This window comes from Lepisma saccharinum, chromosome 1, assembly GCF_977018435.1.
Source record: "Lepisma saccharinum chromosome 1, izLepSacc3.1, whole genome shotgun sequence".
NCBI classification, from domain to species: Eukaryota; Metazoa; Arthropoda; class Insecta; order Zygentoma; family Lepismatidae; genus Lepisma; species Lepisma saccharinum.
The window spans coordinates 185,608,244-185,635,554 of NC_139229.1; the positions used below are offsets into that span (position 1 = coordinate 185,608,244).

The 27,311-nt window shown below is 38.1% G+C and overlaps 1 protein-coding gene across 3 annotated transcripts in view; it reads right to left on the reverse strand.

The window, feature by feature from the left end:
- LOC146005197 (uncharacterized) overlaps positions 1-27,311 on the reverse strand; it is a 173,654-nt gene that overhangs the window by 12,712 nt on the left and 133,631 nt on the right. For 2 of the 3 annotated variants that reach the window (XM_083144258.1, XM_083144267.1), the window contains exon 3: positions 25,281-25,401. In XM_083144258.1, coding sequence (XP_083000384.1) covers positions 25,281-25,320 — 40 coding nt within the window. In that variant the 5' untranslated portion in view covers positions 25,321-25,401. The remainder of the gene's footprint in view (positions 1-25,280; positions 25,402-27,311) is intronic. The other variant, XM_083144249.1, reaches the window with a different exon arrangement.

Genomic DNA, 27,311 nt, shown 5'->3' on the forward strand with positions numbered 1-27,311 from the left:
CGCACTCTGCCTTAAATGTAACAAAAATTTAAGGCCAAGTCCCAAAATTAAATTGCAGCTTGCGGTTTATCATTTATAATGTGTTACACAAAATGCTTGATATAATTATTTACTTCAATTTTAGCAGCCGTCGCTTTGTCAGTTTGTTGATATAAATACATATAACATCTTAATAATAAACTATAATCTCAAGGTATTTTAACCCATTTGGATAAAGAAAGAGACGTTTCTTAAATATTTGGCTACGTCTCCTGACTGCTTCAGTGGCTCTTAAAATTATGTTGTCCATCGAGACATATTTCTTCTTCCTTTTCACCCCTTCTAAATTCAGCTCCATTCCTACAATCATAGTATCTGAATATTCTGCTTCTTTCTTCAAATACATAATCAAATCTTTCACTCGGGGGTGTGGTTTACGCACGACTGAGTTCAATCGATGGTTCCACCCTTCAATCGCGTTATTTGTCCCGTGTCTCCTTTGGTGGCCGTTCCACATGTCAATTGAAACCTGTGGATTTTCCAACCACTGGTCCACAAAGTAGTCGAAAAATTCAGTCATTTTTTTCATTTTCTTCTGCCTGACTGTGGTAATGAATCCATCCTTCCTTCACTTCCGTTGGCTTTAAGAATGCTAAGGCAGCACACATCCTGATGGAGTTCAGAACTTGCTGATTACATACTTATAAGCCCAATGTTCTGTACCTTCCTCAACAGACTTTGTGAAAAATGGTAAAAACAACCTTGTACTTTAGCTCTTGGAAATACATGTTTGATTGCTTCAATAGCTCCTGCCATCTTCTTTGTGTACCGATACCCATTACATATCAAACTCGGTTGACCCCTATTCGCTGTTGTAAACTCCATCTTACGAATAGATGTGTTCTCCTTAAAAACATTGATCCAAATAATATCAACAACCGGTGCCACCGGTTAGTCAAGGTGTGACATCATCAGCCAGGCTCGGACGAAACGCAACTCATTAAACCGTCGCGGACGAACTGTACCATTTTTCTAAGAATTTCGCTTTCGGACGAAACGCTAACGAACCGGTCTTCAACATTGAGTAAACATTTTAAGAAGCGGACCATCACCATATGAACTGTCATATTAACAGCTTCGAATCGTGTCTGCAATTGAGAATATTATTGACAAATTCTCAAGTAATTCAAGTAACATAAAATGAAAGTAAGGTGCAAATTAACTTGGGGACGGGTGGGGGAGGGGCTGTTATTCCTCCCCAATAGATACAAGTATACTGTCTTTTTCATCCCTGCCAGCAATTAATTTACCCCAATAGGAAATACTCACTATTCCTAACAAATATTTCCCAAAAGATAAACTTGTTCAAGAGCGCCATCATTGACAACATAATATTTAAGCATTATAAAATTGACGGTTCAGATTCAGAAATTCTCAATATTCTAAGTATCTGTTGGTGTTCGTTATATTAATAAATTTCTATTTGATAAATTTGACGTAAGGAATTAAAGACCACTGCAAGGCATCTCAGTTCATCATTTTCATATTAAATCATTGCACAGAAAGACAGAGCTGTTCTGAGTAGTTCATGGAAAGGAAACTAAAAAATATATCAATTTAAATACATCGCATAAAAACTTGCTGTGCAACAAGAGATACACGTCGTACAAAACACTATAACAATTCGTAAAAATATCAGTAGAGACCAACAATGGAACAGTGAACCATGGAGGAAAAATAATTTTGTGAAGAACTGGAAGTCATTGCTAGTTTTCAACATTTTCATGTTTTTAATCGTTAGTGTTAATGATAATAATAGCAATAACAATAGCGGGTATTTATCTCTTCTCAAAATGGAAAGTGGATATACTTGTAATTGTAAATATATATATCTTGCACATTTGTTGATGGTGTTGTACGCTAATGTAAAAAGTTTAATTCGTATACTGCCGCTAACAGTAATATCTACAGCGCAATATCCTGGAGCTTTACCAAACAGCGATATGATGTCCAAGTCAATCATTTGCTTATAAAATATAGATATACGAGGAAAAATAAATTACTCGCGCACTGCAAGAACATGCTACGTACGTACCACCAATTAGATATTGTCATATTGTTCGAAGTTACGAGTAAGCTGCTGCCTCAGCTATGTGGGAAGAACAAAAAGCGATACACATCACTCGGACGTCACGAACATAAACACGCAATTTACATGCTAGAATCACGACATCGTTACACGGTCCAAATTGCAACTGCGATTTCACGACTAGAAAGATGAGTGAAAAGAGTTTCATAATGCCACTGTAATTTCACAAAGGTCAGAAGCCTCCTTTAGACCAAAATTTGCTTCAAGATCATGTTGAATTGAGAGTAATGATTCAAATAAAAATTTGTCCTTGAAGGTGAACGTGCAAGACAAAAAAAAAATGCCCTCCTTCCCATTGTCGCCGCGATGACATGAAGAACACGTCAGCAACAATGTGTTTCGTGACTTACTGTTGCGATATAAACAGATTGCCGAGCTCCAGATCGATCAAACCGCCCAGTCATCAAGATTTCGCTCGGTCATCATCTGGACCTGTGTCCGTGTCGAAATCCAATCCGCCCGTTGTCGATTCCCTCCTTTCGCTTTAAACCATCGCCGATGTCAGCCCGCGAGTAAAACGGTGCAAACATGTCTGCTTGAAGCCCGATTTCCCAGAAGTGAAAGGATATAAGGCAGGAAATGGGAACTCATTTTCCCTTCCACCGGAGCGAGTCGTGACGATGAAAGGGGTAGATTAATCGTGGAGGGAGAATCCGGGGGTCGAATTGAGCAGAAGGAATCAAGCATCCAGCTAAGAGGATGCGCTAGCTGGGAGCAAATGCTGATCAGATATCGAGGAGGCTTAATGCCAAAAATTGGCCGTTTCGCAAACCATGGGCACAAATGTCGGGTCAACGATCAGTGAAAGCAACCAGGATGTTTGATTTTGGAAGGATGAGGTGATTATGGATTGCCAGAGCGAGTGAATTCATTCCTACGGTGTGGCCTCCCTTTGAAGAATATGAACTCAGTTGAAATTATCTGAAATTTTCAAGAAGAATCAAGGTCCACAGTCGATTGATTACATTTCCCTTTTTTTTTTTTTTAGGAATTCCCTCTAATTTTTACAGATTTTTACTTCTGGAGCGGGTAACATACACGATAGAATATTGAACGTATAATTTAGATGTTGCTAGCCCAAAATCATATTTCCTGTGTACAATCTGTTTGAATCTAAGCAAAATATTCAAAAAAATATGAAACAATTTAAAACTCCATTTAATTTATTCAATAATTTACTTTCACTCCTTTTATTAACTTTTTTTCCATTTTAGTTTTAACCCACGCAGGACGGTCATATTGCCTAAGATACTCCTTGCAAAATGGAATAGAACGTAACCAATAAGAATATAGCAGACTACATCCAGATTAAGGTTTATTGAATTGACAGGAAACGAAAAGTCATCTCTCCATGTTTAAAAATACCTAGGTTTGCCCAGTGTGGATAGATTTGCCGAGAATGAGTGTTGCTAAGAAAAGGTTACGAAACTGAGTACCTTTCGCAGCCACGGAGTAGTTGACTTTATGCATGTATCATCCTGTCTGCAATGAATACATGATGAGGGGTGTAAGGGGGTGTCTCCTTTTCGAAAATACCAAACATCAACATCCCTTCCACATAGTACAACCTTTACTGCACTTTGAACACTAACGAGACTCTGGCGTTTGGACTCATGACCAGTATAATCCTTAATGGGGCTTGTCTTGTGTGCTGTCCTACCTACATCTATTTCATCTTGTCACCAATCATTCTCATCTTCGCAATTAGCCAAAAGCGGCAGAAACGGGAAGTAAAATAAAACAAACCATTCACTCATTCATTCAAATACACGATGCATGGCTATTTTTATTTTAACCTAACATTCCCAAACCCTAATCAAACGTTCCAATAGCGCACCCTAGTATCATTATATGCCACTGTCAGTTTTTAGCTACAGCAACAGGGCAAACCTGAACTCGACCCCTGGACATTTGATGGTGAAATCGACACATTCAAATCTAAAGGTCGTCAATAAAGCTAAGAGTAATGGCGTTCGCCCCGCATGCTGTCCAGAATTAAGTAAGCAATCTGGGAGACGACGTCTAAAACTAACAATAAACTCTTGATAAACCATGCCTGGATGAATAATGGCCAAGAGGTGAAAACGTCACTGTTGGATTGGAGGTTGACTTTGCCAGGAAGATAGACAGGCAGACAGAGATAACAAAACATTGTTGGCATTGTATCTACTGGATACATTTAATTGATGACCATGAAATTCAGAATCTGTATTCGGACATAGGATCGAAATGGTAGCAGCGTGGCAGCGTTGCTGACCTTTCAACGCGTCAAATGTATGTCAAATGGGCCGTACTTTGTTTCCTTTGTCTCTTTGTACCTTGTCTGTCCGTTCGTGCATGTTCATTGTGCATACATGCATACACACACAAAAACGTACACACATATTAATAACAATACCTTCAATGCCTGTGTGTATTTATTTACGGCATATTTAAGGTATTGTTATAGAGTTTGAAACCCAAGATATACAATTCCTTGTCGGTAGTGAAGCATACCATCCAACCCTGCAATTACTACCACAAAAGATATAACTTTTATTAACTGAATTATTGATTCGTTGAATTTGATTATTTTACGTCGCTTTTCTTCCACTTTGGTCTAATCGCGACGATGAGGATGAGTGACGACATGATGAAACGGATGAAAGGACACTCACAAAGAACACCCATGCCTAGAGTGACAATAATATTTTGACCCAAAAACGGGACATCCCAAGATCAGTTTGCCCCGCCCCCCCTCCTTTCCTGAAAAATCGGTTAGGCCTATTCATAAGTATTGCTATTACTTGTTGAAGGATGGATGGCATAAATGATATATTATAAACAATAAATGAAATATGATCTTCCATTGTGAAAAGGTATTAATTATTATAATCTCGCTATGACTTACATAGCGTTTCTCGTTCTTTCTGATCAACCTTTGATGTTAGTCCTGCGCTGAAGTTCAGTACTGTCAAAAGTATTTAGCAGAAGAACCAATATTCTTGAGAGCATCTTTCTTCTTCATCAATAGTATATAAATCTCCCCGAAAACCTTACCCCACATATCAGGCACACAACTCCAGATTTTTTTAGTTAGTGTCAAGACGCAGGGAATTTAAATTATTGTTGCAATTCCGTAAAGAAACTGCATGCTTATTGGCTGCTCTACAAATAACGGAACATATACAAAACAATACATATTTTTTTAGCATGAAATGTGTCTCAAATTTAAACTTGGTTATCAAGATAACTCCTAGACTTCTATTAAACAGGACAAATAGTGACTTTTTAATAATATGAACCGGACGACCGGAACACGCCTCTGAAACGGGACTTATGGTCACCGTACGATGCCCAGACTGGGATTCGAACCCGGGACCCCTGGCGTAGTAGCTCTCTGTGTTAATCACTCCGTCACCGAGGTCGGCTGAAATAACTTTTAAATTGGCGACTATTGTTCAATATACGTAGTTTGAACGCTTTGTTTTCTTTGCTTGTTGCAAGCGGAAGTCCACCTTTTGTTGTTGTTGTTGTTGGGTCTTAGGTATGTATTCAGTTTCTCCAGAAATTTGTGTTCAAAGATCTTCTCTGTTGAGGTTGATAAGAATTGAGGACTAAAGGTGGTAAACGTTGTAAGTGCCAAAAGCGAAAGTGTTGGGAAATCGCATCGTTCCGCACATCAGAACGTGCACACTAGTGACCTCTTTACACGCCCTTTGAACTACTTAGAGGGCTACCAGCCACATTTCACGTTTACCACATTATAAAGCATGGCACATTTCACAGTTTAACGTGGAAAACGGTGTTTGAATTATTGTGCCACTTACAGCGTTTACCAATTTTAGTCTTCAATTTCTGATTCTCGTCCAAAATAGAAGAATCAAAATTGGAATTTAGTATTAGAATAACATATCGCTCTCACTTCGATATATCTGAAATCCTCTCCAAGACCATACTCTAAGCGTATGGTTCAGAGTGTGTACCACCGTACGTTTCTGTATGGCATGAAATTATCGTACATGGACCGTATGGTTGGCTGATTTTGATAGCCAATGAACACACTCCTGCAGGCTATAGCCAAACCTAATTATCTAATTATGGCGTTTCTTTGTAGATCAGGTATAAGTAAACAACTCAAGCCTAACATAACATCTCCATTACATCATTATCTGCGCTTCACATATTTGGAACATCGTGATTTCGGTCTTTCATTTCTGTTTTATTCTCGATTTATCATGCCTAATTCCGAAATGTTTTTGGAAGACAGCACAGATCGGAAATTGCTGTATACAAGAAGACCGCGTTCATTTTGTCCATAATCGATTCAGAGTTGGTCCCAGTCCCAGGATGCTTGGCAAACACAGAATATTAGGTCAGGAATGAAGAAAGACATAATATGAGCACGATCCGTGAGAACGGACGCCATAGCTAGTGTTTTCCAGCCAAGAATGCACGACGTGGGAGAGTGGCGTAATATGCCAAATTGCTGTCTTTCGTCGTAGCTTCAAACAATGCTCTCAGGGAAACAATTGAATTGACGAGCTCCACACAACAATTACCTTACGCGCTCACGTACGCGATGGAACCTGGAAGCAGTAATTGGTAATCTGCAGAGAAGGTAAACTCTTGCGAAATGTTACAGAAAAGTAGCTTTGAAGTAAATTAAAAACGGGCGTCATTACCTTAATTTTGACTTGGTTATTTAAATTTTACATTGACATTTTTTGCTAATCGCTGATGCCTTAATTAGAATGACTGAATTACAAATTTTGGGTGTATTTGCACACATGGTCATTTTGAACCCTTCAAAGTATAGGAGGAAATCCATCTTATTTCAAAACCTTTACCTTAAAGTTTAAAAAGGGGTATAAAGAGCCTATTGAGAAAGGTCTAAAAGTGCAAGGATGTAAAGGGACCTGCATAGGACACACACAACTCATTAAAAATGTAAGAATAGACTAAAAACTTCATCAGAAACAGTATAAGAGACTCGCCCTTAACAAAAAGCTAAAATCATTTGTTTACACAATCCAAGCTTAGGTGCTTTTTGTGTTCTTGGATGTGCAATGTAAATCAGCATCCATTTTCCTATTTTTCTTGATGAATTTATTTTGGAAAAAACAGATGCTAAGCAATACGCCTTCATTTCTACACCTAATTAGATCCACTGTCATATGTTGTAGGATTAGCATAATTTAATATCGTTAGCTTTTTGTCTTACGTTAGTATTAGAGACTGGTGGTGTCAAATATGGAGTTGTTATGATATGAGCTACAAATCTGACACACCCAAAGTCAACGGATGTAAATTAGTTCCTTTGAATTCTGAGAGAACTGTTTTGAAAAAGAGTGTATGCCTAAAACTAAAGTTATTTTTAAACAACAGCTGCCTAAAAGAATGACGTTCATATAAAACAGAACTATAAATGAACTGCTCCTTTACGTTCCAGCATGACTTAGTGCGTCATCCAAAAATAAGTAAATAAAACCGGATGTTTTTCTTAGACATTTGTGTACTTTGCTATTCTTATCTACGGAATCTTGTAGCTAGAAGTTGTGGGAACTGTTCTCAGTCCTGTTTACATGAAGGACGTGTATGTCAAGTGTGAGGTGGGAAAATCAAGCGAGGATGGATCATAATCTTACCTGAATCTGGGTCCTTTTTTTTTCTCTTCCAGTCGATCCTTGAGTCCCATAATTCTCACGACTAACAATTCTCGAAATGCGATGTTTACAGGATATGACATCACACTCTTGACTATTGAGAACGAGGCTGTTGCATCAAGTTTCCCACCCATATGTCAGGGCTGGACACATCAGATATCAACTAATTTCACTCTTTGTATGCTACGTCTTTATCTTTTATTTTAATTTGTGTAATTTGCTGACGTAAAGAGTGTGTGAAAAGAGATAAGAGTGTTGTTTACTAGGAAGGCTATTTCGTATTCATTTTTAAGACGAAAACACAGAAAATATATGTGTGAGAACTGTCTACTTTAGTAAAGTAAAACGTAAGACGAAGTTGTCACGCCATAGGCTTTTCTTTGCTACAAGTGGCAACAACAATTTCTGTGTGAATTTCCTGGAGGCCCACAAAAATTCAAAATGGCAGAACATATGGCTGCTCGAAATCTGAAAATGTTAAATGTGATCCATATATTTCTCGATTTCTATGTTTCTGAAAATAACATTAGAAATAGTGCCAGATAACAACAGGAGAAGATATTGAAAAAGGCCCCCTAATATTCTGGGATATATTTGGATTTCGGCAACTTCCAGAAAAGTCGAACGAAAATTTCACTTTAAGGGAATCGTGGAGAACGCAAATTGTGGTTGTCGCTTGTAGGAAAGAAAAGGTTACGAATTCACTTTTGGAGGTCTTGTATGCCTAAATTTTTTCTCTACTCTTTAACCAGGTCAAGGTGAGATCACATGTGGCACATATTCAAATAACACTCCTGTCTCGCTTGCTTTCTTTAATACAAAATTCCCGTTATTAAGTGGTTCCGTGTCTATTCCTGGAGAAGACACGATCTCGATGAATGAAAATGTATAATTTAATTATCAATAGCTTCATCAATTTCACTGCAGAGCTTACTTATAGTTATTTTGATGATTGCATCGGGCCATCTAAATGCAGTTCTGTAACCAGCAGTTGCCTGTTAATATTTTGGACTATTGTTCTTACAAGAAGACTAGTCCATTCATCTTCATAGTCATATGAAAACAACAATTCACGATTGATCGTTCATCTCCAGATGTTCTTAAAATAGCACTTTAAAATCTTGACAAAATATCTCCTTCGATTCTACTCATCAGCCATTCCTGTGCTATGCATGCCATTGCACTGTTCGTAAAAGGTTTAGTATTTTCTTTAACATTTTAATTAGTGAAGAAAGAGATACATTATACGAGGCGCGACGAACTTCATCACAAACTTTGATTTATTCCATTAGTGATAAGAACGTCATTGAAATCAATTGATGACAGGTTTCTCGTCTCATCTACTGCAATTTTCTGTTTCTTAAAAAATATTTTTCAAGATTTATCTTTTGATCGGATTTTGCCTCTGTGAAACCGAATACTTCGTACCTAGACCTCGTAGCTTTGCCTTCCAAAGATTCCTGATCTGAATCTGTCTTTATAATTAATCTGACCCCCCCCCCCGTCTTGCTAATCTCATTTTCTGACCTTTCTTCCATGATTACAAAATATCATCCTTTGCATATTTGCATATTCTCCGAGATGAGTTGCATACTGACTTTCTAAAGGTACTCTCATTGGCATGTCACTTCTTCAAGTCCACTTTCCAAGAAATACACAGAGATGCATTATCCTGGACCGTGTTCGAAGTGGAAATTCTTAGCTTGGAGTTTGGGGATATGTGGGGGGGATGCTTATATGGATTAACATGGAGATAATGCAGAAGGTGGGGGTGATGCTTATTCAAATTATCCTAACAGGGGGATGCTTTATGGAATCTTTCTTAAATGGGTAAATAGTATCCCCCCACTTCGAGCATTCATCCTGAACCAATTTGTCTCCTGGCTAGATATCCTCATCATTTGACTATTTCTTTAACGCATAGCCTGATCGTCTGACTTCAATATTAACTCAATGTATATTTCGACAAATTAACCAAATGTTCTATTTTAATATCTCTGACATTAACTACATTTTGCTGACAAATACATGATGATAAATTGCAAATTTTAGAAGCTAGTTCTTGCACTTTCTAGGAAAGAATGGAACGAAACATTTGAACGTTTCAGAAATAATTAGATCCATTATACAATTGATTCTAGGGTGAAGCGGACCCTTGTTAGGTATTCATTCCTTTTGAAAGTTAAAAATAAACATAAAAGTCCATGGTGCATGCTTCAATCATAAAGAACGATTGCAAAGTGAATTGTTCTTTGGAAGATCTGCCATAAAAGCTGAAATGCAAATAGTGTGAGGGGAAACCCCGTTTGAAGGAGAACATTTCCGAAGAGGCACGAAGCTTTGATATTGAGCGCTTTCATTTGAAAACTGGAGATTTTTGTTTCCACCCTCCTTTTCCCCCATCCCTCACCACCCACCATCAATCGAGAGGTGCTTGACCACGAGGCCGTAGAATTTGAAGAGTTCGGCTGTGTTTGACAATTCAATGCGTTTTTTTTGCATGGATTCTGTGTAACCAAAAAAGCCTCTGGTTATTAAAACGATTCTGTGGATTTTTTCCCTGTATAGAAGTACTTTTTCCCTATCTCGATAATGCGTAGGCCCACGAGAAGGTGGAGTATAAGCCAATAAGCACTCACAAGAGAAAGACAGAGAGAGAGAGAGAGAGAGAGAGAGAGAGACATTGCATTTACGTATACGTAATGTAATGAAACATAAGTGAGACATTGTAACATCCCAGAAATATAAATGAGACATTGTGGGTTGTATGGGAGCGAGTTGCAGAGCTCAAAAATAGTTAAAAAGAGTGATGTAAGCGGTCTATTATGAGAGTGAATCATTTGAAAATATTAAATGCCGTATAAGAACATTTAATCTGTGGATGTAGTTCCAACGTTAAGTGATTTCTTTCCAGTGTTGGATATAGGCGCGCGCACACACGCACACTTGTAGGCGAACCCCACTTTCTGGTTCTGAACAGTTTCCATTTTGAAGAGTAGTCTGACACGTTCTCTCCAAGTCAACTTACACGAATATTAATGTTATTGGTAAAATTTGTCTCATTTGTAGTGACGTCATTAATTAACAATTTCTGTACATGAACATCACGAACATCCTTTAGACTTGAAAATCCTGGAAGTATTTCGCTGTTGACATGGAAATTCAAGACGAGACTGAGAAGGTCTTTGCAAATCGAAACGAGAATGACTCCTGTCCATTCGAGGCTTATCGATACGAGACCGCGAACCAGACAGGCCTCTATAGCATATAGACCAGACAAGGATTCTTTACCTTTGGTTTGGTATGTTATTTAAAAATAAAAATTGCTTTGAAATTGCATGTATTCAAACATATGGCATTTTCTTATAATTGCGAAGTTAATCCGTCTGTGCGGATTATAAACTTGTTAACTGTGGTTACATATTTAGGATAAAATTCCGTTTTTCAAGGTTTCGTAGTGCCTAAAAAAGGCTTCAAACAAAAAAAAATGTTCGTAAGAAAAGTTGGTTCCCTTCATGATCTCTATACGCTGTGAAGTCTGTGCGGTGAAATACCGCGTATTGATTATACTCGTAATACAATATTTCGACGCTCGAGGCGAGAACAAGACTTGCCCATTGAGATCGAGACAAGTAAGAGACAAGACGAGACTAAGAAAGAGCCAAATATTCCCAACTCGAGATGAGACAGAGACAGAAATCTGTCAAAAAAATTTTAAAAAATATATATTAATGAAGAAGTATGAATTAATGTCGTGGACAAAATAATACTATGAAAATAATATTTAACACAAGAATTCTAAAGGTAAGGATAGTTCGTAATCAAAGAATATACAAAGATTTAAGTTATTTTTTAAGTTCACAGACCTCGCGTACTTGTGAGCCATCGCTTGTATTTGTTACATGAACGTGGCATGTTGTGGTAAATTTGATTAAAACCGTGTACGTACAGTCAACTGCAAAAAAAAAACAAAAAAACAAAAGCAACATGGAAAATCAGTTATGTTTGAACTATATCCTGACATGAAAACGAGCAAAATACATACAAGTTGGTGTTGGGAACAACCCTCCAAAATTAATTGGTGTGTAGTACTTTAAAAATGCAGCAGATAAAATGTTCGGTTCAAGTTAGTTTTTCTTGCGACTGTACAAATGCTTTCTTAAAACTCCCGTTCTACTATCCACATTACAATTTGTCTAAGAGGCTCACACCAATACTGTAATGAACTGAATTAAAGTCCAATAGCGTTTAACATTTCGAAGGATGGGTTCTTTTGAAGAAAATAAAATATTTCTTCAAGTTATTTTTCTATATTCCACTGATTATCCATTCTTTTGGATATCTGTCTGTTACAAATGGATATAATTTCTAAGAAACTATAACTTTTTGTTATAGTATTTATTGCCGGCCTCCGTGGCGGACGCTACGACTCCAGGGGTCCCGGGTTCGAATCCCGGCCTGGTCATGGGTGTTTGTAAGTATCCATTCATCAATTTCATCATACCATCACTCATCCCCATCTTCGCAAATTAGCCAAAACTGACACAAAAAGCAAAGTAAAGTAAAGCAAATGAAATCAAATTATTAACAAGTTATAGTTAAGAGTGAAAAAAGAAACACTGAAGAATTCAAAATATTAGTAAATTCTAAACTGCAGGAGAAAAAGCAATTCGGAAGTTGATTACCTAAAAAGTATTTTAAAATGTTTAAATTGCTTTAGACTTTAACATGTTACTTTGAATTTCATATTATTAACAAGAGTCGTGTAAAGTTTTAATATTTCAATAATTCGACCCAGCTGGATGTTTGGTGGTTTAGTACTGACTGACGTTAAGGGTGAAAATAAAATTGGAATGCAATTGTACTTTTTTGTTTGCAGCTGCTTGTAACGCAAATTCTTCGATTATTTTTTATCTCTAACTATATTTTAAACCAGGTACCATGAATTCTGAGAAGTAGACGACCATAAAACGACCATGGAGTAGCAAAATTCCTAAGAAATATAAAAATGCAACCAAAGTATACTAAAAATTAACAACATTGTCTGATTTGAACCGGTCAAACCGACTTCTCAAGGCCACGAAAAGAGATGATGCTCTTTCAACAATTTCGAAGGCTTCTCATCGCACATTATTTTGCATTACCAAAGCAATTCTACGATCACAAAGGTGCTTACAAACTTCGAGGAGGACTCATTCTCTGGGAAGGCATCATTACTACAGAAGTGCAAGCACCTGGTGACAAGTCAATTCAGCCTTTACAAGGAAAATTACTTAAGTCCTCTGCTCCCCTACCTAAGTGGGCAAACAAGGCAAGCTAGTTGCATAAACTGACTGATTTACCATCTTCTTTCGAATATACTACGACTATGTAGATGACTGCAAATGATTACAGCGACATACACACACACGAAAAAGTGACGCCGTCGCTTTATAATCAAGGGATCCCGTAGAAGCAGATAGCGGTTCAGATCCCAATTTAAATTGTTGATACAGTCCAAATTAGCCTTTCTGTGCATAAAGTGAACTTAAAAACAAACTCAAACGAACAGAATACAGGTCTGTACTCTCTATGTTGGAACTGTGGAACTATTTGTAATACAAATTAGTACATTGTACCAATCTTATTTTTCGTCGGTTTCTGTTGCACTTTTGATTAGTCGCGACAATTAAGATTCACTAAGGAATAGCCGTGACAGGACCAGGATTCGAACCCGGCACTTACGGTGATGAGATCGTGTTAGTTGTCAAGTCACTGAGTAGAATTTGACTTAAATCAGCAACGATAAGACATTTTTCTCTCTTCCTGCTACGAGAACATATCTTAAACTTAAGACAGTTTGAGTTCAAAGAGATCTGCAGTAGCTATAAGCAGTGACATCCTGTTAGCAGTTGCAGCAGCTAGCGAAATCTTCCTTTCTCGCTCGGTCTTCACAACTATGTAATTAACAGATGAGAATTGAAAGTGGAGTGAATTTGTGCGTCTCACGACCGTGCTATACGCCCCGAGAGAGATAAAGAAGAAAAAGAAGCATTCTTTGTCGTCCGGGTACAAAAATCTCCCTCCGAAACCCACGTCATTAAAAAAGTCCTCTCGCTGAACGAGGAGGAAAAGGAAAGGAAAAACTAAATAATGAGTCGAAGCATTTGCCCCGTCATATGTTCCTAACGAATCACTTCACAGGTGTGAGTGACTTTGTGGAGCATAGAGCGAAAGAAAGCAGCGATGAGTAATGATCCGCTACCACCGCAACCGGCGCAGTTGCTCTCATTGCCCTCTCGCGATGGCGCCGTTGCCAAGCATCTTTTTCATTGCATGCGAGCATCTGTTTCCCCTGAACATACTCCGAATAGACCCACAGATTTACAATGCGATATTGATCAAAATACGACTAATATGACCGGTGATGCTCTGCTCAAGTGGGGACAGGCAAGGAGGAACAGAAATTGAAGTGCTGTTTGAGTGACTTAATCAGAAAGAGCTACTTTCATTGTGAGGGATTCGTGAGATCATGACTTTTGCCAAGTTTTCCTTGAAAAAAAAAAGAAGAAGAAGCAGCAGCTTTCCCAATGGCGTTGTGATAACGTCGTCGCTTTGCTATCAAAGAGTGTGAAGTATTTGTTTATGTACATAAATGTCGTACCTTATGTATTCATACATTTTACAAAAGTAACAATTAATGATACACTACAAAAGAACGCAAGAGAAATTTTAGGGCACACATACACACACATATATGTAACTGTGGGTGTATGCGTAGTGTAAGTAATATGATACGCACTGCATTTGTTATATTGTGCATAATTATAGTTACAACACGCATACTATTATTTCAGAAAATTAAATTGTAGTAACAATGAAAATACTCTTCATTGAGGTCCATAAATTGCCTAAAATGTTTCTTCAAATGTACACTGTGCAAAAGGAAAAAAACGTGAAGTTCAGCAACAGAATTGGAACTCTCAATTCGACAAGTGAGAACCAATTTATCGAATTTACAGGAGACAAGAAATATTTTATTCTTAGGAATATGTGTAAGAGTCAGTCGTGACTTCGCCTTACTGCTAAGGATTACAAGTTGAAATATGTCGATCTGACTTTAAATAGAGCTCTTCAGAGGAGTTTACTTAAACAAAACTAAAATCAGCATTTTTGGAGTTACGTTTCTCTGGTTCTCATACGACGAATTAACCCTTTCCAACGCCTTTCCCTCCATAGAAGGTTAGGTTCTCGCACCGTAGTATTCAACTCCGTATATGTCTTGAATGTACTCCGTCGGCTCTGGCTACTCTATCAATCTACAACTTGAAGGCGCCCTTCTTTTTATAAACTCTGCCCCTCAGTGCAAGATAATGGTAACCCACAGATTGACCGAAATTGAGTTACGGTTGTTTCACAAGCCTACATATGCTTATCTTCCCTCCTGTTTTGTCAGAGCTCGCATGTGTCACTGCCATGTATGTCTTCTGGCGTGAGCGAAATTATACCATAACCATCTTTTCGTAGCAACATAGTGGTAACCCACAACGCAAGATGGCCGCCATTCTGGGAAAGTGTGCACGTCCATCGGAGCAATTGGAAAGTAAACTTTTTGGATATATAAGTGATTTTGAAGTAGTGATTCATCGTGCAGTGGAAATTCATCAGATAGTTATGAAAGTATAAGTAATTGTTTCTTTCGTTTTCATTCATTGTTTTGCGTACCATTATGTTGCGCCGAAAAAAAGTTTAGTTTTGATTACCATTATCTTGCTCCTAAATTCTAAAAATGTTTCGGTGTTGCCGTTAGAGACTGCCCCCATGGCCTCGGATGATAAAATTACTGCTTATCAGATCTCAAGTTTACTTTTCAAGGGAAATCACCTAGAAAACGGCAAAAGAACAGGAAATGCAACCAGCGGGTGCGGTACCAACAGAAGAATTTGCGAAACAGTGGGCACGAATACATGTCAACTCCAAAAAAACAAAAAAAAAGGTGAAGAAAGCACCTGATCCTGGTGAAGACTGTATGTGCCCTAAGCATTTTTTCAAAGCACTACCTGCTAATCAAAGAGAAAAGCTGTTTACGGAGTTTTGGAAACTTGGTAATTTTGACCTCCAAAATTCATATATTTGCCCCTGTATGAGACTGATTTAAACTAATTCCTTCAATTGTAAGATAAAGCATTTGAGTGTATTAAGCACTTTTTTAAAAATAAAACCTAAATTATTCATTTGTGTGTACTGAATTTCACCTTATCATACATAATAAATGTATTTAAAGTTGCCATAAACCTTGGCATACAACAGTTGGGTGCAAGAAAATGGAATGCCACATCAATTTTTTTCCGCAACTTTTCTGCAAAATTATTTTATTGTGAAAATATTTTGTTGCTGCAATACACAGATTATGTATTATGTGATTATTGAAAGTCTATTATATATCTAAATCATAGTTCAAGACATTTAAAAGATATCTGTGAAACATGAATTTCCCAAATATTCCATCGCTTTTTTCTCAAAATTACCTTCTTGTGGGTTGCCATTTTTTTGCCCCGAGGTGCAGAACTATAAATAATCTTTATGTACACTGTGCTTACAATCAGCGTCAAAGGTTACTGTCAACAAATTGTGCATTGCTATTTTCGTTCATTTTAATACAAACTTTAATAAACGAGTTAATGAACATGATGATATGGATAATTTGGTTTCTATACCGCGTTTGTTAGAACCTGTCCCGTTTCCCGCGTTAGCGATCGCTCAACAGTTTCGGTGCCAATGAGAAACGAGGAAAAAATAGAGGAGCGAATAGAAGCCAGAAGAGAGGCGCTTACGTAGACACTGTTGAGACGTTGCGTATTTTAATTGGCTGCCTGGCTTTGACTTTTCCCAGCACGGAGAAAAGCCAGCGACCAGCTGGCGCGGGAACTGGGACAGGTTGTAACAAACGCGGTATAGGTATTGTCGTTGACAGCAGCTAGTTGGAAAAGTGCAATATATGTGCAAATCAGAGTTAAAAAAAGAAGACAAAATACATTTCACATTATCGGGCGAAATATTGCTAGAAGCAGGCTCTCGGGTCGAGGAATTGCATGCAATTCAGAAGGGTGGAATTGTAAAATTTAGGCCACGCGGTGCATCGTGCCAAGTTAATGCTCCGAAGCACGGAATTCAATCCGTATGTTAAGTGCAGACCCTCGTCTTCACTGTATGCACGACGAACGTATGCATGTAGTACCTACATAGCATGAATAACTTTGCACATGCTATGCATATTACAAGATAATTGCACGCATCAAGCAGTCTGAAGCTGCAGAACCTGTGTTCCCAAACTACGATCCGTGAGTCCCACGAGGACACTATCATACGTTTAACTGGAGATGGCATCGTATCAGGACGAGGTAAGTCTCAGTCCCATCTCAAATTTCAGATATAGACCGAGACCGAGACGGGCTTGTAAAAATCGAGACGAGAACGAGACTTGGTGTCCGAGACTCTCGATCTCGTTCAAGATTTTGATATGACTCTACTCGGTATGGCGTCTCACTGCCACGCGGGAGACCCGGGTTCGATTCCCGGGATGAGTGAATTTTTCAGGCCTTGTCCCCGCATAAGGCGGCTCTAGGACTCACCCAGCCTCAAATCAATGGGTACCTGGGGGCAACCCTGGGAGGAGTGGTAAAGGCGGCCGGAGCGTGGTGCTGATCACATCACCTACAAAAATGTCTGAAATCGAGAATGTATGGGGCCATAGCCCCATATCCTCTAAATGTGCCTTCATGGCACGGTGCAATATGCGCAGGGAACTTTACGTTATCTTACCTTATTGAAAGATTAACATAAATTAAATTTAGTACTTTACTAAGGAACTTCTTCAGACATACCAAGAGGATATCTATATGATTATGTATAGATAATTAATATATGTTTTTGTTGAAAAGTCAATCCATTAGTAGCGTAATTGTGATTCTGAACTGCGTGGTTGCATAATATTCAGGATAAAATTCATTTTTCTCCTATGGCTTGTAGCGTGAAACAAGTTGTCAAATATAAAAACGTTATTATGAAAAATTAGTTTGACTTAATGACCTCTATACGCTGTGAAAGTTTTTGCAGTGATACCTTGTTTTTATTGTTTAGTCTATATATTTCGAGACACGATACAAAGATTTACCAAGTTCGTGTTGTCTCTTCTCGATACCAGCTCTACATTCATCCTCCGGTATAGGGCGCTCATAGAGAAATTTAATGCTCTAATTTCTGTTGGTCAATGTCTTCCCTGTTAACACTTTTTTGCATTTTTTTATCATTTTTTGAGAAATAAAATTCAATTTACATTTACTAATACGTATTTTCCAATTCTCGAATGAAGATAAATGTAATTTAATTGTTATTTTATTTTAAAATAATAACACAGGATTTGCATAATATTTTGTTTCTAAGTACATGCATTATCTGATTATCTGTAGTTTCTTCCGAATCCTAAATTTAGTGGTCTTAGAACTCATGCTCTGTAGAATAAGTATAATTGTGTTACAATCTTCAGGTGCTACCTCCGCATGAAGGTTCTGTGATCGATACCGAGCTGGACACCAGCCTTTCTTAGTCCCTTCATCAATAATTATATCATTTTATTATCAATCAGCATCATTGTCACGATTAACCTAAAGAGGTAGAGCGTCGAAGTGTTATAGTCGCACACGCCTGCTTTGTAAGGAGAAGCACATATCGAGTCAGACAAGAGCGAGACTCAGAACTGAGTTTACTTCATAAAATTCTAGTTCCACTTCAGACTAGAAAATTTTAGGGGTGAATAACATTAACAAAATTTTACTTCAAACCTTTGATTCGTTCACCAATAACACTGCTAAAAATTAAGGGTTTGCTTCCATCTAGTTTTCCAATCAAAATTCTGTAATGAAAGTTTTCTTTTTTTAACTGCGACCGAGTAATAAAAAATTGCTTTTTTTGCGGAGCCTCTACAATGTAGACGGTATTTCAAAATTAACTGTTCTTGTATTGCGGAAAATCATTTTTATAGACATCACTTGTTCGTGCTATTTTTAGTCTATGTGGGCTATTGACAATCAAAAAATCCATTGTTGATGCTTTGTCAGTTCCTGAAAACTTTTTTCTTTTTTTCTTTCTTTCATTATTTTCTTGCAATATGGAATTAGAGCCGCGGTGGTGTAGTGACTGCAATGCGGCAGACCTGGGTCGATTTCTGGGGAGGGTGTTCTGAGGTCGGAATTTTACTGGCCAAGTTCATGCATAAAGCGGCTCTGGGGCTCACAGAGCCTCAAATCAATGTGTAACTGGGGGCAACCCTGGAGGGTAAAGGCAGCCGGAGCGTGGTGCTGATCACATCACCTCCAAAATGTTCTAAATCAAGAATATGTAGTGGGGTGTGGGACCCTACCCCCACATACTCTAGATGTGCTTTCAAGGCATGGTGTTGTACAGTATGCAGGGGGAACCTTACCTTTGACCTTACCTAATATGGAACGTTTATTTGCGGCAGTCTATATATAGATTGTTTTCCCTAGCTTTATTTTGCGGCAAGTCTTTTTATAGTTAGTTCTTTCATTATTTACGATGACACAAATTTGCGGTTGAATCTACATATATCTGTATAGATGATTTTTTTGTCGCACTTCTCTTCAACGTCGCCGCAGGTAAGGGATTAAGCCTGGAAAAAGAGGGGTAACATATTTCATTAGTTCGGAACTAACATATATCTATGGCTTCAGTACCGATTACTCCCCTTTGCATCAAGAAAATTTTCTATTCAAAATCTTTGGGCCGAATAGGTAATAAGAGAATAGGTAATTAGAATATTTCGTATTAAAGTAATACTTACACTTTCTGTTTAGAAAGTCGATGTCAGCACCGACGGGATTCCACACGCACCGACCATGCATTATTCAATAATAAGCCGCTTGGTAGGCCATCACCTTCAAAGGGTGTTTGTTGCACCTCGGAGTTTAATTCATTCGTTTGTGTTTTGTTTTGAGTCCGTTTTTATGCACAGATAGGCTAATTGGGACTGGACCTACAGTTTAAAATGGGATCCGAGCCACTAAGTGCCTCCACCGGGTATCGAACCCGGGAGCCCTTGGTTACAAGGTGATGACGTCGCCACTATGCCATTGGGGAGAGCCATTTGGTTCATTCGTATTTTGCAGTATAAATATGTTATCTTCTGCGAGCATCGCACCAAACCATCAAGGCATATTGGAGGTGTAGAGGTAGAGCTCCACACATTCTCGAACTATGCCATAGTGTAGGTGATGTGATCAGGGTTGCCACCAGGAACCCAATGATTAAAGGCGTGGTGAGCCTCAGAGCGGCTATATGCAGAGGCATTGTAATACTTGAGATCCTCCACCCCGGGAATCAAACGCGGGATTCCCGTCTGGTAGTCAGGCACCTTACCGACTAGGTATCGTAGGCTCGCAATACAAAGGTATCATATTGGCATTTTGAGTATAGTATAGTTGAAATGACAATATATCTTTTTTATATTCTGTTCGAAGCATATTTCCTAGTTAAGTAGATGTTGAAGAGGACCTTACCTATTTATCAAAGCGAGCTTAGAGCAAGGTGCTCTTAGGTATGCATGCCAAACCATTTAGACTGAAACCAGAGCAGATCAATTAAGGATCAAATTTTAGAAACAGGGGTCTTAATGTGGATTTCTTTCCTTCCAGTAACCTTGCTCCATTTTCTTCGACGCAACGGTCGGAAACCGGGCGGAACAACTGCTGCGTTTCTTTCACGGTGAAGAATCCCTGCTATTCTCATCCGCGTCAATTAATAATCGATAGAAATATGAGGGGAAAGGAATCCAATTTATGTATCGGAGATGTCTCTAATAATGACAAGGGTCGCTGTCGCAGAGTGAGACACGTTGGAACCGTACTCACGTCTCTGATCAATATGTCTTTTGAATGGCAGAGACAGACAAAGCAAAATGGGACATTTTCAGTCATATTCATAGACGTGGAGAATGATTTATACAAAGGTGAGACTCAGCCTCCGTGGCTTGGTGTGTTACGACCTCGACTCCTAAAGGTTCTTGACTCAAATTCAAGTCCTCTGTAGTTCGTCTAATCTTCATTTGTACTAATTTTTGCGATTTAAGAAAAAGGGGGTACAAGAGAACGCAAAAGAAAAATTATTCGCTCTAAGCTCTGAAAGGAATGTTTACTTCAATTTTACATCAAAATTTACCCAATTTCATTATATTTTTATTACTTTACGTCACCTCTATTCCTCTACAAGTTAATCGTGACGTTGAAGATAAGCAGTGAACAAGTGCGACAAACAAACGCCCATCCCATACCTAGGATCTCTGGTGCTGTACGCATACTGCTCCTCCACCAAAAAAGGTAGAAATGTGACGTAGTACATTATGCATAAATATACAGATTGGACACAAAGTTTGTAACCAATGGTGGTAGCTTTTTTCTGATTACAGGTGAGTTATGGTACTGACAGAAGACGGACGACCTAGTGGAGACCTAACTCAATGAGCTTTGCCACATGGGGAATTTTAAAATCTGAGATGTATGTTGTAAAAATGCTGGATCTGGATCGCAAAAGAAAAAAACACTGCAACGGCTGATCTGAATTGAAACAAACATACTGAAACATTTGAGAAAGCGTGGCGAACATGTGGGATACGTTTTACGTGAAGCTAATGTGCTGTTCACCAATTCCCTTAATGGCTGCAGACTTTACGGACACCGTTGTAGAACTTACAGAAAGAGAAACTGATATAGGCTAATCAAGGTGGGCCTATAGTTTAAAGTGGGATCCGAACCACTATAGACCTCCACCGAGTAACGAACCCGGAACCCCTTGATAACAAGGCGACGACATTACCACTGCGCCATCGGAGAGGCCCTCAGCGGAAGTGAATACGAGTTCCTACATACCGTACATCGAGTGTCAGAACTTTTGTATAAAGGCACAACGCCTCTTGACTTAATACGTAAAAAAAATGACCTGAATTTGACCATCAGAAAAATATACTGAATATAAAGATGCTTGTTAATATACAGTATCTTCATTCTCCGATAGGCTAATCGGAGCTGAAGTATCATTTGAAGCGCAAATTACTTCTACCTGGGATCTCTTAATTTCAATGTAACAACATCAATATACAACAAAGTAGACTACGAAATAATAATAATAATAATTAATAATATGGTTGCATGTTACATGCAAAATACACAATGTTGAACACTATTGAAAAGTAAAGCAGAAATAAAAAAATAGTCTGCTGGTGCTGCCAATAATATGAAACAATAAACAGAGAAGTTTAATATTGTTAATATTTTGTGGCTCAAAAAATCTGTTTGACACACACAATCATTTGAAAACTTTATATATTTTAAGTATGGAAAATTACTAATGGTTGGAACTAACGTTTCTTAATTACTTGGTATGAAAGCACCCGTTTGAGCCACCTCTTCTTATCCGCACTGCGGGTCTGCGAGGCCCTTATCGCTGCTGCATTGCTACTAGTATCATCATGAGGAAGCAGTGGATGCTATCACCCCCCCCCCCCCCGCCATTAAGAACATTTTCATAAAGCATCCCTTAAGGCTGATAGGATGCTTAATGGTCATCCCATGTCAATTCGCCCAATGACGAAAAAAAATGTGACCCACCGACACGGATTTCAACGATATTTTGGATACTTGTAGATTTGACCTAGGTAAGAAACCGTATAAATTTTTTCTTCTCTGGACCTTATAATTTTACAGTTACTGGAGGCCAAAGCTTTCAGGATGTGGTTATACATATCGCTCTCGACACCTCGTTGCACGAGCATAGTACATTGATAAAAAAAAAATATGTATTTCAGCATGCAACGTTCGTTGCTACATTATTTCTTTTCTTAGCCAATCAGTGTGTAGATTCAAAGATAAATTGTTCAAAGATTTATGTGCTTTTTTTCATTCTTGCAAAAAAATTCTCGAGGTACATAAACAAAACACGTTTCTACTGCAAGAAACATCAAATTGACGTTATTGATATTTTGGCTAACGGTGTTCCTTTGAACGTGTCTTTATTTCTGTTTCACTAATCATTTAACTATGATCTAACAAGTTATGAAAAGAAAGTTGTGTGGTTTTAATGGTTTATCTATAAAATCGATGCTAATTTATGAAAAACGCTAGGATAGAATAACTTGCATAGGTATCCTTCACCAATTGTACACTTGATGCAAACTAGACTTCACCAATTGTATTGCCTTCATAGCATCCCCTCCCCTTATTCCAAAACTTCGACCAAAGCATCGCCGCAGCTAGGAATTTTACTTCGTGCACTGTTTGATGTTTCCATTTATCAAGAAAACTTTTTTAAGCAGTGGGGTCAATTTCTGAACACATAAATGGAAAATACCGAAAAACGGCTTTGAAAATCGAAAACTGGAAAACGAGCTTGAAAATCGCAAACTGGAAAATAATTTCGAAAATCGAAACCTAAAACGATTTTCAAAAACCGAACCCGAGAAACAATTTTGAAAATCGAAACGAGAATAATTTTCTTAAAAACTGAAACCGAAAACAGTTTTGAAAACCGAAAAATATGTTTTCAAGCACTGAAACCAAAAGATGATTTTGAAAACCGGAAACTGGTTGCATGAAATGTAACTTTAAAAAAAAAAGATTTTCTGATTTAAAGAAAGCGGCTTTGACAGCCCTCATTGACAACCAAGGTTTCCAGATGTAGGGGTAACTCCCTCTTCCTCGACATGTCCCTTGTCACAGAGACTACCATGTTCCCATGGATGTCGCATTTCAACTGACGAGTGTTACATAAAGCCCACGTTTTGGCGAGGCTTCAAGAATCACTTTCTCGCAGCCCGGCCATAAAACACGGCGACGTCTGTCAACGAGGCAGTTAAACCAGAAGACATGTTTCATCCTGACATTCCCCTTTCAACAGACGAACATTGTGTTGCAAAATCACCTGTTCCCGAACGGGACAATAATCGTATGTATTTGTGATGGAAGAAAGGGGTTTGAAGACAAGAGATTCTTTGTGTATAGTAGAAAATATTACACATTGATTCCAACTATCGTCAGCATTATAAAATGCATTTATGCGAGGTACGTTCTCAAAAGGCGTGTATGTAACAACTGTGTTCCCAATAATTTATCACATACACCAGAATCTTCCTCTGTGACACCTGAAGAATTATATTCTCATTTCCAATAATTCTCACATCTTGGTCGGTTGCTGGAACTGTAACTCATGACTAGCCCACATTGACCTAATTCCTATTTTGTTCCTGTGGTCAGATTAGTATGATTTCAGTTCAGAAGTAGGTTTAAGGGAATAGAATCATTATTATCATGATTATATATACGTACATTATATAATGCATATAATTGCCTACACACCTTTCTAATTTTAGAGCCTGGTGACTATTTAGTGATTAGAAATTCTGGCCCTATTCATGACATGAGTTCCAATCGTATTATGTACTGACCACCAGTTCTTTATGCGTGTGAGGGTGTTTAACACGATAATTTTTCTTATGTGGCCATATTTACATATAAAAAAATGTTGACTGGTAATATCTGCACAATGTAACAGGAGACGAGAGAATAATAATTATAATTGCAATTGCAAACGCTCGTGGTCGTGAGGTTAGCGTAAGGCACTATTAATCAGGAATCTTGAACTCAAATCCCGATTATCAAATTGATGTATTATTTTGTCTGTTCTCTTATCTATTCCATTCACTCAAACATATCTTTTCCATAATTGTCTCGCACTTAACTTAAAAATGAAACATCGTTCTAAATATAAAATAATTATGAGAACACTGTGGAATTTTGAAAAGAATTATTCTTAAGTAACTTTCAACCTCTTTCGGATGGGGACGATAGATGAAAGAACACTTACAGAGGCAATCACACCTGACCCGAATTAGAACTTGAGATTTGTGGCTTGCTATGCTAGTTGCAACACTATATAAACTGCTACCAGTTATTGAAGGTTAGAGAAAAATCACAAGCTATTGTGACTGCTATACAAGCTATACAAGACTGTTGCTTGAGCGCGATGAACAGCCGGTTGAAGATCGCGCTACAGAAGGATTCGGGTTTGAATTCAGGTCTGGGCATGGATATTTCTTTATGAATGTTTCTTCGTCGATTAAATCCGACCATCATTGACACTCAAAGCTGCGATTAGCCAAAAGTGGCAGAAATATGACGCAAAATAACAAAAATACGAATATTTGTTCAATTTACATAGAAATACTTGCATCTATGTGATCTTGTTTCTTTGTGTTCCCTTCTGCTTGGTTGGTCCATGATCATTACTGATCTAAAATGTAAGAACAATTTTTGAAAAAGGAAATATCCTCCATTTCATAGACTAGCGAACTTAGAGTCCGTTCGATATCGGTAAACCACCATGATAAACAAGCAAGAAGCACAGCACATAAGTCACTACTACGGCTAGACTATCCTAGATCAAGATACATTTCTTTTACTTACCGTGGAGGATGAGAACCGTCGCTTGGAGCAGTCCACTCATGACTCTGTTCCTGAAAGATCAGCTCATCCTCTCGAACGGATCAGAAGGAACGATCACCTCGGCGGCCACCACTGATCCCTGCTGAAACAGAGAAAGAGAGACACCAAATGAGTCGGTCAAATGGCTCCTTTGCCGATCACGTGTCATAAATAGTGGGCGGGAGGTGATGGACGGATTTCACTTATGATTTATGTAGGTAGAGACCCGCTTCTGTCCAGTTTCCTTAGAAAACCTCGAATTATGTAAAGGAGGAATCCTTCAAGGTACGGGAAATGATGAAAGCATCGGCGTCTGATGTATCCTATTAATTAACGCTCTGTTGGATTTCATAAGAACTTGTATAACGCTAATTAGTGACTGCGGAGGTGGGGGGGAGGAGGAAGAATTGCCGACATTGGTCGATAGAAGAGCTGGTTACATTCCAACGCCAGAATATGGACAATATCGTTTAATTTGCCCAGAGAAAGGTACCCATTAAAATTACTTACGATTTTCCGAAACAGTGAAATTTTCGAAAGCTGATTGACAACTTGTGTTTACATATTCTCTGTAGGAGCGGCGCAATATAGACAGAAGGTCATTAAAATCTCTCAATTATCTAGAAGCTCCTTTGAACGTTACTTGTTTCAGAGTTACTTCGAAATTTATAAAAGTAATGTCCGGTGGTTCCTCAAGAATTTATCTAGTACATAACAATTTCTACAAACTGTCTAAGGTTTGAAAGTTCCTGAAAATTTTATCTAACTTATGAATGGATATCTAAACTTTTCAAGTGCTTGAGAGTTCCTTGAAGTTTCTCTTTAGGATTTCCTTAAGTTTTGTTTAATTCTTGAAAGATGACGAAAATTTTATGTAGCATATAAGCGTTCCTTTAAATGTTATCTTGTTTTAGTTCCTCCAAATTCCATTTAGCACATGATAATCTCTATGAGATTAGCTTCGAGTTATGTTACAGTTTCCTCTCACAAAGATTTTGGTGTTATCATCACATCTCCTTGGTCCTGTGTATACGTTTACTAAAATTCAAAATCAATCATCCATTAGCCATATTTCGTAAACCTTTCATCTCTATTCTTGAATACTGCTTCCCTATCTGGACTGTGGTTTCCAAAAGTAATATTTCCATGATTGATTCTGTACTCAACCATTTTTCCCCCGTCACTGTTCACTATATAATACCTCCATATAACAGATATTATATCTGTCTTGAAAATCCAGCCACCACACACTCGTCGTCAACTAACAGACATGAACTTTTGGCATAAAATAATCAAGGGTAAAATTAAAACTGAATTTCTACTTAACCACTTTAATCTTCGGGTACCAGCATGACCAACCAACCCGCAATGTAATACTCTTTTACAAATCCACTACAAGACCATCCTATAGGCTTCAGTACTTATACAATAATCTTTCACCAAATGTTGATATTTTCTTGCCGGAACACACTTTCCGACAATCGTAAACAAATTATGTGCAACTTTTTCCTGTGGGATTTTTCATTGTTTTTCTTTTGTTGATGTTGTTGTTACTGCTGCTGTTATACTATCAGTATCAAACGGTCGTTTAGTACTGTATCTGAAACTTTAACCTCGTAGATACATTCTTAGTAAATACACCTGTTACTTATAAAGATAATCATATTTCCAATCATTGCTATCTTCATATACAGGGTGAGCCTAAAATAAATTGACTGTTTCAAAGTTTTACAGAAACAAGAGTTTTAATAACATGGCTGAAATACTTACACGGTTGGAAGAGTATGTTCTGAAGTTTACATGGCTAAGTTACAAATGTTCTATATGTGACCCTCTTGTAACACGAAAGATATCAATCCGATAGTCCAGTTCTCCCAAAACACGTCTCAGCATGTACATGTCAACAGTCAAAGCAGCTGTTTTGATGCGTTGTTTAAGATCGTCCCCATTTGTAGGAAGGGGAGGAACAAAAACCCGGTCCTTGATGTATCCCCACACGAAGTAGTCACACGG